General features: G+C 39.5%; 1 protein-coding gene across 1 annotated transcript in view; it reads right to left on the bottom strand.

The window, feature by feature from the left end:
- The window catches only part of yjefn3 (YjeF N-terminal domain containing 3), a 62,011-nt gene extending 52,032 nt beyond the window's left edge, over window positions 1-9,979 (bottom strand). The window contains exon 1 of the mRNA XM_037770661.1: window positions 9,574-9,979. Within this exon, the coding sequence (XP_037626589.1) occupies window positions 9,574-9,641 (68 nt within the window). The 5' untranslated portion in view covers window positions 9,642-9,979. The remainder of the gene's footprint in view (window positions 1-9,573) is intronic.
- Window positions 9,980-12,867: the final 2,888 nt, after the last annotated feature.

Raw genomic sequence — 12,867 nt, 5'->3', positions numbered from 1 at the left:
TCAGCCTTCCTCTGTTTGCTCTCTTGTGTTCTTCATTAATGAAGGCTGCTGCCCAGAGACTCATTTAAATCTGAATGAGCAGAGTTTTCTGCTTTGGGATGGTCAGGGGAATGAAAGCAATAGCTGTCAAACCTCAGGCGAAACAGAGCTCAACCTCACTAGAGATTAGATTACATTAAATTACATAGAATTCGAACATGTAACCAATTAAATGAACAGTAGGCATATATAGCAAAATCTAAATAATTAATAATGTAACTAATAAATAAATCATTGTCTTTATGTATTTTACTGTTTTATTTGTAAATCATTGTATTTATGTATTTTACTGTTTTATTTTTCTTATTTATTGGTACATTTTACTCCTGATGACCTCTGTCTTTAACACCTGTGTTATTGTTTCTATTTATTTATTTTACTTGAGCTGCATTTTAAGTATAAAAGGTGCTGTATAAATAAAGCTTATTATTGTTTAACAAAATAAATAAATATTATATGTTCGAAAAGGAGAAGGCAGAAGTTAACACTTATAAGTTCCTACCCCTTTCTATAGCTAACGTAAATAACTCAAATAATGAACTTAATTTTTCACATATAGGCTACACATAAATAATCATCTTAATATATATATATTTAAAAAAAAACAACAACAACAAGAGAATTGGTGAATTCATCAACATGAAAAACTATAAACACCAATTCCCTGCTTTGTTTCCTCATTTTCATATTTCTCATTAGTCTGTAAGCTGCCGTACATCCTCCCATACATTAGCTCCTGTGTGGAATAATTTATGTAAATTCAGAGGTTTTGTTTTTTAGCCACACTAGCAACATGCCGCTATGGTTGGTTGGTTGGTTGGTCAATCCACCACCTTGGTCCACAATGAACAATGTTAATATGTCAATAATGCCATCACATTTTGTCCTGACATCCATGGCTCCCAGAGGATGACTCTTCCTCATATTAGTGACTTTTCCTTTAGCGTTACTATGCGGTTCATGTTTTGAGTGAAATATTTCCACTATTGGATGGATTGACATGAAATTTGGTTCCAGACATTCATGGATGAATTGCTATAATGTTGGTGTTCCCTTAACTCTTTATCTAGCGCCATCATCAGGTCAAAATTACTAACTCAAATTGCAGACTGGGAAAGCTCCTAGCCCGTCACATGTACATTACTTGAACCTGTAGAAATGAGTGCATAGTCTTTTTCTTAATTTAATTTTCTTTCATTTGTTTTTCTTTATTTGTTTTTTTCTTTATTATCATTTTTTTTATATTTATTACAATTTGTATTATTATTATTTTTTAATTTCTTTTATTGAATTATTTCCAATGCGTTATTTAATTGTGTTTGTCTGATATGTTTATTACTACCAAAACTAGTATTTTATCAAAAGTATTTGATTAAATTACAGTTTTGCTGCTGTTGGTTACATGGGTTGTTATTATTGTCATTACCACTTGTGTTATTTTTATTATTAACTATTATTTTTATTTTTATTTTTAATGTTGCAAGCTCAACTGATATTGTGATATAATCAGTTTGGAAAATCCCAATAAACAGATTTGGGGAAAAAGAATAAGCAAATGTTTGGCCAACATGCTAAACTAAGATAGTGAATATTGTTAACATAACGGAGAATTGCAGTTGCTGCAAACCCAAGAAAAGCCATAATCTAACCCCTATACCTCACGCCAGGTACTCACGGTAACTAAATCATTTTGTGTGAATGCACTTAGAGCCGTCTGGTTTCTTCTCTAATTCTGTTAGCTCACACTTTACAGCTACACAATGCTGCTTATGAAGCAAAGATCAGAAATAGCAGACATACTGTAGATCTCATAATTCATTTGAAACCAACCATCAGTCCTCGACCTGCTTCGCCTCTCCCCTCTTTCAAACACGGTAAATGGAGAACACTTACAGCTAATCTGACTTTAATGGAAGAGGAGAATTATGTCCAAACACCGCACTGGTAGCATGTCATCTCCTCCATTCTCCCTGTCTGCATCTCCACCTCTCTGCCCCAATCATTACATTTGGCCTATAAATAAATGCCAGAGCTGTCACACAGGCAAATGGAGCCACCAACATGGGAATTGGTGGCAGGCGGCTGAGAGGATGGAGGCGAGCCAAAAGAATAGCAATAAGCCCAATATGCGTCGTTGCCGAGGTAGGAGGCACGACGGCACAGCAGGTAAAGTCAGACAGCTTGACACGCTGGCAGATAGACAGGTAGGCAGACCAGCAGATGGAAATATCTCAGACCCGTCTAATAGTTCTCTGTACGACTGGCCTCAGGTGTGGTGGACAAAAAGGCCAAAGGTTCGGCCAAAGAGCCAGAACATCCATCACCGTGGAGGCGGAGGACAGAAGCAACATCAGATAGATCCAGAAGGAGAAATGTGTCTCGGAGCATCGTAGACATAATTAAGTTTAAATGCTGTGATTTAAACAAATGTGACATATTGTGCTGGCAGATGTTTGTTGAGTCACCAAATTGCCGCTGAGTACAGTTTCTAAATTGAGTCGCTCTGGGAAAAAAATCTGTCTTTTGTGCTGAGATATTTTCAGTTCTCTCCTGCTGGTTGGAGGACATCATTTGTTGTTATTTGACAGTTAAGAGTGGATACAACAGAGTGAGCACTGCCCTTTTAGAAATAGAGGTACAAGCATTTTATTAGCTCATATAAATCATACACATACAAGCCCAACAGCATCTGAACTTTCAGAGGCTACAGGCAGAAACCAGGGACTGTGCCAGATCCAAGGCCAAGTCACCACCAGCTCAGAACCACCGCCAACATTTACAGGTTATCCACCATCAACTGAAAAGCTTATTTATTTATCCTTTATTTAATCAGAAATGTCCAATTGAGATACAATATCTCTTCTGCCAGGGAGTCCTTGGTCAAGATGGCCAGCAAGGACGAGGACAGATAACATTACAATGAAAAAACAACCAAAACACAACCAACAGACACAAAACATTCAGGAATCAGAAGCTAAACTAATCAAGCACTTATTGAAAGAAACTACGATGTTCTGTAAAAACAGATTTTAAGATATATTCAAGCATGTCAAGAGAGGGTAAAGATTTCAAGTTAAGTACTGTATATGCCTTGCAGCTCGTTCCAAGCTTGCGGAGCGTGAAAAGAAAAGGCAGATTTACCATCCAGCTCTGTTCAGGTAATTGGGACCAAAAGGAGAATTTTCTCTCATGATCTAGTGTTATATAGCTACTGGAGAAATAGGTCAGTAAACTGGATATGTACTGCGGTAATTTACCCAGTAAAGCTTAACATATGGGTTTTTCCTCCCTAAATACAGTGAAGTCCATTTAACCATTTCATATAAGTTACAGTGATGTGTACGGAAGCTTGTACCAGTTACAAACCGCAAGGCAGCATGATATATCAGACTACATCCAGTTTCTTTTCAACAGAGATGAAGATGCATGCATATAAACTACATCACCATAGTTTAACACGGACAAAAGGTACTTTGGACTAACCTTTTTTTCTAACAGCAAAAGGAAAACATATTTTAAAATGAAAATAAAACCACTAACTTTAGCCTGAGCTTTTTTTTAGAAGGCAGCTCGATATGGACATTAAAGCTCAACTTGTCCTCAAGCCAGATGCAAACGTATTTGTTTGTCTAGATGAGTACCATCTAGTGTTAAGAACCTACAATCAGTGGGTCATGAGCGGGAATGCGTAAAAGTCATAAATGTAGTCTTTTTAGAGTTGAAAACCAATTTTAACTTAACAAGTGACATCTGCAATAAATTAAAAGCAGTCTGTAATAAATCCATTGCCACTTTTAAAGATGGTGCCACCGTATAAATAATAGTATCATCTGCATAAAAGTGTACTTTTGCTGGATCTAATCCTACACCGAGATCATTTATATAAATAGAAAATAAGATAAAATGTAGGGCTACTTCTACTTTCTGCCAAAGTATATGCAAGGTTGTGTTGACATTGATTTTCAAGGTTGTGATGGAACTGATTTTCAAGGTTGTGGTGACATTGATTTTTATTCCAGGTGTGCATAAAAGTTTACCTTTGCTGGATCTAAACTTACACAGAGATCATTTATATAAATAGAAAATAAAATAGAATGTAGTGCTACATCTACTTTCTGCCAAAGTCTATGCAAGGTTGTGTTGACATTGATTTGTATTCCAGGGGCGGATTAAGTTTATATTTTTAAGAATTAGTGACACATATCCTGTGTTGCATTGTGTAGTTTGTTTACTCTGGAGAAACAGCGGTGTGCGAGATGAGCCCCACTTGGAATGAATTTGGATCTTTCTGCAGTCACAACCATTATCACACTAAAACAGCAGGATAGTCACGTATTGGGAATTTCATGCATTAGCTTGATAGGTTTCTGCTTGCCACTGGCGAATGCATTACTTACAATCTCTATATAATTATATCAGATCATTGAGCAGATTTATCACAAGGCTGTCTCCCGGGCTAATATTATCTCCTGTTTTTTTTTACATAAATCATAGAGCTCATACTTCTAGACAGTAATCATCTTCATCTAATTTTACTTTGTGCACAAAATCCACACCAAGCTCTTGCTTAAACAGGTTGCTATAACAGATGTGTGTGTGGATAAATATCCGCATATCATTTTAGAATTAATTATGAACCACAGGTTAATTTAAAAAGTGAATAAATTAAAAGCTTTCAAGTTTACACACGTTTACATGCCTGATGACATGTAGACCCTGATGATGATGATAGCTTTATAATCAGTTACCCCTGCAGATGTATATGGGGGGCTTAAATTGACTGCTTTAATTGACTGCCAGCCAGCACCAATCAGGCTGCAGAGATCTGAGAGGTCTGAGGACTGGGAACGAGCCTCCTGGGTGATGGTTAATCTGCCAGGCTCAGCTTCTCAGATGTCGACACATGCGGAGAAGAAGAGTGTAAATGCAGCTATAACGCAAAGAGCGTAATTACATACGTTATCGAGTTAAAAAAGCTCCCAGAATAGATTTAATATGTAGGTGCGTGCACTGATTGATGGGACAATAACAGGGAGACAGTGAAATAGACGGGTGTCAGGTGCAGTTAAGCCAATGACAAAAACTGTGAGTGTTACTGAAGATACATGAGTCACGGAGGAGATATAGTATTCTCTGCATTAAGATGTCTTTAGGCACCATATGTACACCCGTATTGTAAAATCAATCACAGGCTCGCGGGGTGATTTATATAGATAAAGGATCAACAGAAAAGGATTAAACCATCTGTCTAGGCTATATTAAGCGTATCGTGCTATTTGATGTGCACTGAAGGAAGAAATTCAACAGTGATGTTTCCTCCCGGGTGACAAAACACTTAATTTATAGTAGATGCGGAGACAAAAACAGCAAGGCCACAAATCATTCAGGCATTCACACTCTAATCTCGTCACAACGCAAAAGAATTCAACAGCTTTCCTTGACTCCTTGAAAGGAGTTTATTACAATACCTGCCGCTGCCTGTGTGTGTGTTTTTCACGTGTCTATGCATTCATACCATTTATGTTGCACAGACATTTAGGTCAAGTGCTGCACAGAAATGAAAGCCCATATTAAACAAAATGTTACTGTAGTTAAAAAAGTAATCCACTGATTTAGCATCACACTCATGACGGTCAGGTGGACAGGAAAGTAACCTGGCGCCTACATTACCCATAATGCAACTCGACTACTGACAGTTAGGTCAGAGATTATGTGTTTTATGCAACAACAATCAGAGATGAACAGTAGACTACAGAGGTCTGGGAGGCTCACTTCTTTCTAACTCCACGCCCCAGATTTCTTTCATTTTCAAACTTGCAGTCTTCAGCCCCAACTGACACTGACTCAGTCACTCAATCACTTTAGGACATTTATCTGGAGCCACAAAAGGCTTTATACAACTTTTTTCACATATGTAGCACACCCAAGGACCTGTTAAAAGGTGCCGTGTGTAAGATTTGGCGACATCTAGCGGTGAAGTTGCAGACTGCAACCAACTGAAACTTCTCCCATGTGTCAAGTGTGTTAGAGAACTACGATAGCCGACGTGGAAACCTCTCTAGAACATCTCTGTTTGGTTTGTCCGTTCTGGGTTACTGTAGAAACATGGCGGTGCAACATAGCGGACTCCATGGAGAGAGGACCCGCTCCCTATGTAGATATAAACGACTCATTCTATAACGAAAACACAACAATTCTTATCATCAGGTGATTATACACTAAAGGAAACATACTTATTAATATTATATTCCATTTCTGCCAATAGATCCCAATACATGTTACACATTGGTCCTTTAATAGTGGTGGCCAAATTAATGTTGAGCTTTTAGCCATCATAGATATAAAACACGTGTAGACCACATCAACAAATTCTAATTCTGTGATGAAACCTCTCATTAATGGAGCTCGATCTGCCTTAAATTAGCATATAAACCTTGTTGTTAATCGCTGAAACAAAAGTCTAAATGGGCTGTAGTTTTTTTTTCTCTCTTTGGGTTGCTTTTTATTTGTGCAGTTTATTCTGGTGAACATTTTCGTTTTAGTTTTTACTTGGGGGGAGATCATCTCCATTTTCTTATTTGAGCTGCATTTTTTTGTTTCACGCTTGATCATGATGACTAAAGGCTGTGTACATAGCGTGCAGTGTGCATCTCAGAGGGACCACGGAGTGTTATTTGGAATTTTAAGTGGATCCGAACAAAGTAATCAATATGAGCATATGCAGTTTGTGCGTGTATATGTGTGCGTCTGTAAAAGACTGTGCAAACTGCTTACCTGTATTTTACTAGTGTGAAAATGTCAGGAAACACCTGCACATAGATGTCAAGCACATTATAACTCCAATACCCAGACTACCAGACTATTTAGTATGCCAAAAAAAGAATTAGTATGTCCCCTAGATTGTATATAGAGATGGAGGACATGACAGCTCCCCAAACGTGAAGCCAAAACATCTGGATCGCCCCCTGGTGGCTGGCTGCAGTATAGGTCATAAGTCCCGCCCCCTCCATGTTAGAGGATCAAACTAAAAAGTCTAAGTACACGTCAAATACATTTTTCCCAAAATTGGTTTCTGTCATTTTAGGTATTTCTTATCACACTGATGTATGTTCAAGTGTTCATTTGTCTGATATTTTTGGTTTTAATTAGTTATTTAATTCTATAAAAACAAGGTGAGACGTCATGATTGACAGCTCTGATTCTCTCTCGCTAGCAAGCTGCAACCGTGTCCACCGCGGCACCACCTCCCGATCACTACTGCGCAGACTCTGGCTCCAAATGACGTCAAAATCTCAATATGGCAGCTCCAGTATCCGGGATATTTTGGCTTCATTTCTGTACAGTGGGAGGAAGTGGAGACGCGTCGTCCATCTTTATATACAGTCTATTGTATTGGTGCCTTCAAATGGGGTCGTGTTTACCGTGTTCATGAGAAGAGTCCATATGAACGCCCCCCTCTAGTGGTATTCATGACCTCATAAGTGGAAAGTTTCCGAAGGCTCCGAGTTCACGAGTTGTGACGTGTTTGTTGACGTTGTCAGAAATGGCGGAGGCCTTGGAAGTACATTTTTCGGTACATAATATGTGAATATATTATCATTTTAGGCGTATATTGTAATTCTTCGTAATTTTATAATATATCTGAGGAAAATGTTGATATTCCTAACGGCCTCATCTTTTTCTTCCTGCATTATGTTACCCACTTGCTAGCTTGCTAAATTGTTAGCCTCTGTGGCTTCTAGACGCCGTCAGTAACGTTAATATTGCCGTTGCTTAGCGGCGGTGTTCTCACGACTTAACCACTTGAACCCCAAACATATTGTGTACACAACTTCCCATGTTGTAAACACGAGCTCATGAGTTTCATTTGAAAGCACATTATGTTCCAATACATAGTATGTCAAATGCATTATGCCAAAAATACCAGGATGTCCTGCTACATCCTGTCACATCTTGCAGTATGCATGACAGCATGCTATTCTGGCTATTCTGACCCACAATCCTCTGGGTATATGAGCAAGAGGGTCAAAGTTCAAGGCACAATGTTATGAGGAAGTAGCATGTCTCAATTGTATGTGACAGTACGTACTTTGTAAGGGCAGCTGCAGTGTGTACTAAAAGTAAAAAAAGTATACGATTTGGAACGAAGCCTCAGTAGCTCTCTGTTTCTTTCTGTTTCTTTCTGTCACTCTGAGTGTCAAAGTGGTGCTACATGAGGCAGCCAGGAGCAAACACCACACTAACCTCCGATTGCATAACAAACTGATTACACGTCTCATCCTCAAAGATACTGAATCATATAGATGATTGTCTTGGACGGTAATATGTGGCTGGATAATGCCAAATTAAACACGGGCCCCCTAATTCAATAACGGCTCATATTTGTAATTCAATTTGAGGCTTCAGTGGAGAGGAAACGAGCAACGAAGGCAAAGCAGAGTAGGAGTTTCTTGGGGAGGAACTAGGTATTTTTGTGAGCACCATCATCGTCATCATATTACCATCATCACTATCGTAAGTGCTGGTATTCATGTGGCATTTGGTAAGCAAGTCGACTTAAATAATTGATATCTCTTATCACTCCCTTTGCTCTGTTTTCCTTCTAAAAGCTTGCTGTGATTCAAACAGACTGCCAGATGAATGTACACTGTGAGTCTCATCTGAAGACGTCTCTCTTGGGGCTGACAAGAAGATCTGAATGTTCCTCTCTCCTCTCTAACTCTGCACGCCATCTGCTGTCAAAGTTAACGCAATAATAACACAAATTCATTTAACGCCACAATTTTTTTAACGCAGGGTGAAGGTACCGGCATCATATGAAACTAGAAAACCTAAGGAATCCGGGTTAAATAGTGCAAATTTACGCCAAATGTTAGCAAGGAAAACTTTCATGGCTATTTTCAAAGGGGTCCCTTGACCTCTGACCTCAAGATATGTGAATGAAAATGGGTTCTATGGGTACCCACGAGTCTCCCCTTTACAGACATGCCCACTTTATGATAATCATGTGCAGTTTGGGGCAAGTCATAGTCAAGTCAGCACATTGACACACTGACAGCTGTTGTTGTCTGTTGGGCTGCAGTTTGCCATGTTATGATTTGAGCATATTTTTTATGCTAAATGCAGTACCTGTGAGGGTTACTGGACAATATTTGTCATTGTTTTGTGTTGTTAATTGATTTCCAATAATAAAAATATACATACATTTGCAAAAGCACACATATTACCCACTCCCATGTTGATAAGAGTATTAAATACTTGACAAATTTCCCTTTACGTTTTGAACAGATAAAAAAATGTGCAATTAATTCACAATTAACCGCAATTAACTATGGACAATCATGCGATTAATCGCGATATTTTAATCAATTGACAGCACTAATATATATTTCTTTCTCCCACTGTGCATTGATTTGACAGCAGTCCTGTGAATTGTGTCCTTGTGACTGTAAAACAAACAGATTGGAACAAACAGCAGAACAGAGAAACAGGAAGAAGAAGAGCAAAAGACCATGAAAATGAGCAGGTGCCTACCTGAGGTAACGCAGTGGTTCTATGGTTTCAGCCTCTGCCTCAGCTGAGCTGTGGTTCATCTTGTCCATCTGTTTTCACCCAGCACCACTCGGCAAATATGAGAAAGGATGAGCTGAGCCGCTCCAAAGAAAACACTTCCGCTCCTTCTCTCTGACTGATTCAATAAGCTCTCTGTCTACCTCTCTGCCTGGGAATAGACTGAGAATCTAAATGGACTTCCTCCCTCTGTATCTCTCTCTCTCTCTCTCTCTCTCTCTCTCTCTCTCTATCTGTGTGGCTCTTGATTGGTTCAGAAGCTGGAAGGTAATTACTGGCTACTGCACACACTCTCTGTGAATATTGCCTCTATATGTCTGCCTCTCCTCTCTCTCTGTGTGTGTCTTCCCCACTGTGGCCCCGGCTCATTCTCTAATAAAACCAGCTGGCTCTGTGTATCAGCTGCGCTCGCCGGGAAAGCCAGCCAATTAAGAATCAGGAGGCATGGTGCTCGTGGGCTGATTGGCTCAGGCTGCCTCGATCATAGCTGCTCAGTCATCCAGGGTGCAACCTCCCACCCCCTCCCATCCCTCAAATTCACACAAACACACACACACACACACACACTCCTTGGTGGCAAAATGCTCCCTTGATGTAGAATCTAGAGCAAGCATCAGAGTGAGGAGACACCTTTCATATGGTGGTGGGAGCTAAATGAAGCCCAGTATAGCTACTACAGAACCAGAGTGGCTGCACAGCAGCACAAAATGATGGTGATGGGTGATATGAACAGAAGCACGATGGCCTCAAAAGGACTTTGATGCATGCAGACTGAGCATATGGATTTAGAGCAGCTGGGGAAAACATGAAAGGAGTAACACACTATCATTAAAATGTAAATGTGCAGTATATGACACACATGCACACACACGAACACAAAGGAAGTACAGTATCACGGGGAGAGACTGAGCGTGCCAAGGAATGGAGCTCATAAGTGGGTCGTGGTGACAAACAATAGCTCACTTTCTTCTGTAAAGGTCTCGCTCTGTTATTCTCTCACTCCCTTTCCACACGACATGACCTCTCAGAGTTAAGTCTGGAGGTCTTATATTATAGATTAGGGTGTTTGTTTTTCCACAATGTCACACAAATGTACCTGTTAGGAAGATTAAATTCCTGTAAGGGCTATTTGTTTGAAGACAAACACAGCAGGTTCAATGAAAAGTTGGTGTACTCGGCCATCTAGGGGTTATAAATTGCTATTGCAATTTAAAGTGGCAGTAGGCAGAAGGATAATAACCTTTCAGCATATTGTAATTCAAGTGTTCTGAGAGATAACTAGACTTCTGCACCTCCTCATGGCTCTGTTTTCTCTAAAACATCTAGCCCATGACGGGAGACTTTGGCCAATCACAGGTCATTTCAGAGAGAGAGCGTTCCTATTGGCTGTTCATTCAACGTCAGTCACTCAGAAACTCTGATCAAACGGTCAAACTAGGCAGCGCTGATCAAATATGAATTAATATTCTGTTTCTGTAATGCTTATTTCTCACCTCAAATTTAAAATGGTGTTTTAAACCCAATTATTGTACATGAATTAAATATTTCTTCTTTCCTTTTTCCTCTACCTTTAATATTATGTAATATTTTTGAACGTAGGTGATGGATTCTCTGATATATGTGATGATGAATATGACAAAATGTTTATAAATAACATGTTTGATATTTATTTTGTACTACTGTTTTTATGTACTTTATCAAATTGTGAATTGTTTGTGGATGTTTTTATCATGCTGGTGTTTTTGGATGAACTACACCTGCCATCACCAGCCTATTGGCGTGCTTTATGTACTGTATAAATATGGGTATGGTTTCCACTTTTTCAAACTTTCTAACCTGACGAAGATCCAAACAGGATCTAAACGTGGTCAATAAAAATATTGTGGCATGGAGTAGTGCGCAGGCGTTACCTTTTTTCCATACTTCCTGTTTAGAGATCTCTCAGAATAGCAATTCAATGCACTCTTAAGGTCAGTTGATTATGATTGGCATGATGTGCATATGCGTAAGAGAGTATTATTGTATGATACACTTATGTGTGTATCCTTGATCCCAATGTTTTTCACAGAAGAAAGGCTGAAAGGTTTGAATCCAGAACCTGCTGGTGTTTGGATGACGGTTTGAGTTCCTTGATCCAAACCCCGTTGAGAAAAATGAAATGTTATATTGACAGCTTGTAATTTTACAGTCAGATAACCGTCAGAATAACAGTGAATCAGTGAGGGTGCTAAAAGCTGTAGTTTATCTGCAGTGCTCTTTGATAATTGCTTTTTCTTTTTGGCTTCACAGATTGGTGATGATGTAACTGCTGGAAAGGATCCCGCTTTCTATGTGCACTCACTTATACTATGCAGATGCACACGTGTGCAGGGGGTCGACACAACAAAAACAACATCTGTATGTAGTGAAATCCAGTACAAAGGTGATGCAATAATTGCTATCACTGTGTAAGTCTCAATACTGAACACTAAAAGCTTCATACCGCATTATATTGGTACGTTTGTGTCCACACAGAGTAAGATTTCAACCCAACTAGATATACTGTATATACTGGGCTTCTAGTGTTTGTATTCACCTCTAAAAGCCAGTGAACAACTGTAGCTATGCTTTAGAGCAGTGGTTCCTTTTTCCTTAAGGGACCCCCTTTCTATCATTGAATAAACTGACCTTCAGTTAGCGGTAAGCTGTAGCAACTCAAATTCAGACAGCACAAACCCCAGCGCTGGGGGTCTGATCCTGGTGGACCACCGGATCAGCAAACTTGCTGTTGCTGCCGTTACACCGGTTAGACCCAGCTGTGTCTCTCAGCGCTGGCTGAATCTGAGTTGCTACACAGCCTCTAAATGAAAGTCCCCGGTTAGTGGCACAGTATGGCCACACACACAGATGGCCAACGTAAACTCTCAGAGTTTCAGCAATTTAACCGACTTGTGCGAATTTTTGCTCTTCTGTTAGTAGCTGGCTTTTGTTGCTGGACCGCAGAGGGCCAGCCCTACAAACACAAAAGTCTGTCTGTTGGAATTCCCTCATTGGCCGTTTCAAAATGAAAAAGCGGGAACAGTCCTTTATGTAAATGAGCCCCGTCCAGCGCGACGCATCCGGCTCACGAAACTCGGACCAAGCTGTCAAACTATGCAATCTAGTTCTAAAATTAAATAAGATTCAGCAGTGGCATCGCCTATTTCTTGCTTAAAATGTTTTCAGAAGGAATAACAGAAAGTTTACGAGCAGGCCGCAATATTGTTTGAAACAGCAAGC

This window comes from Sebastes umbrosus, chromosome 5 (assembly GCF_015220745.1).
Source record: "Sebastes umbrosus isolate fSebUmb1 chromosome 5, fSebUmb1.pri, whole genome shotgun sequence".
Classification (NCBI taxonomy): Eukaryota; Metazoa; Chordata; class Actinopteri; order Perciformes; family Sebastidae; genus Sebastes; species Sebastes umbrosus.
The sequence above is the reverse complement of the archived record's forward strand: the minus strand, read 5'-3'. Positions and strand labels throughout refer to the sequence as shown.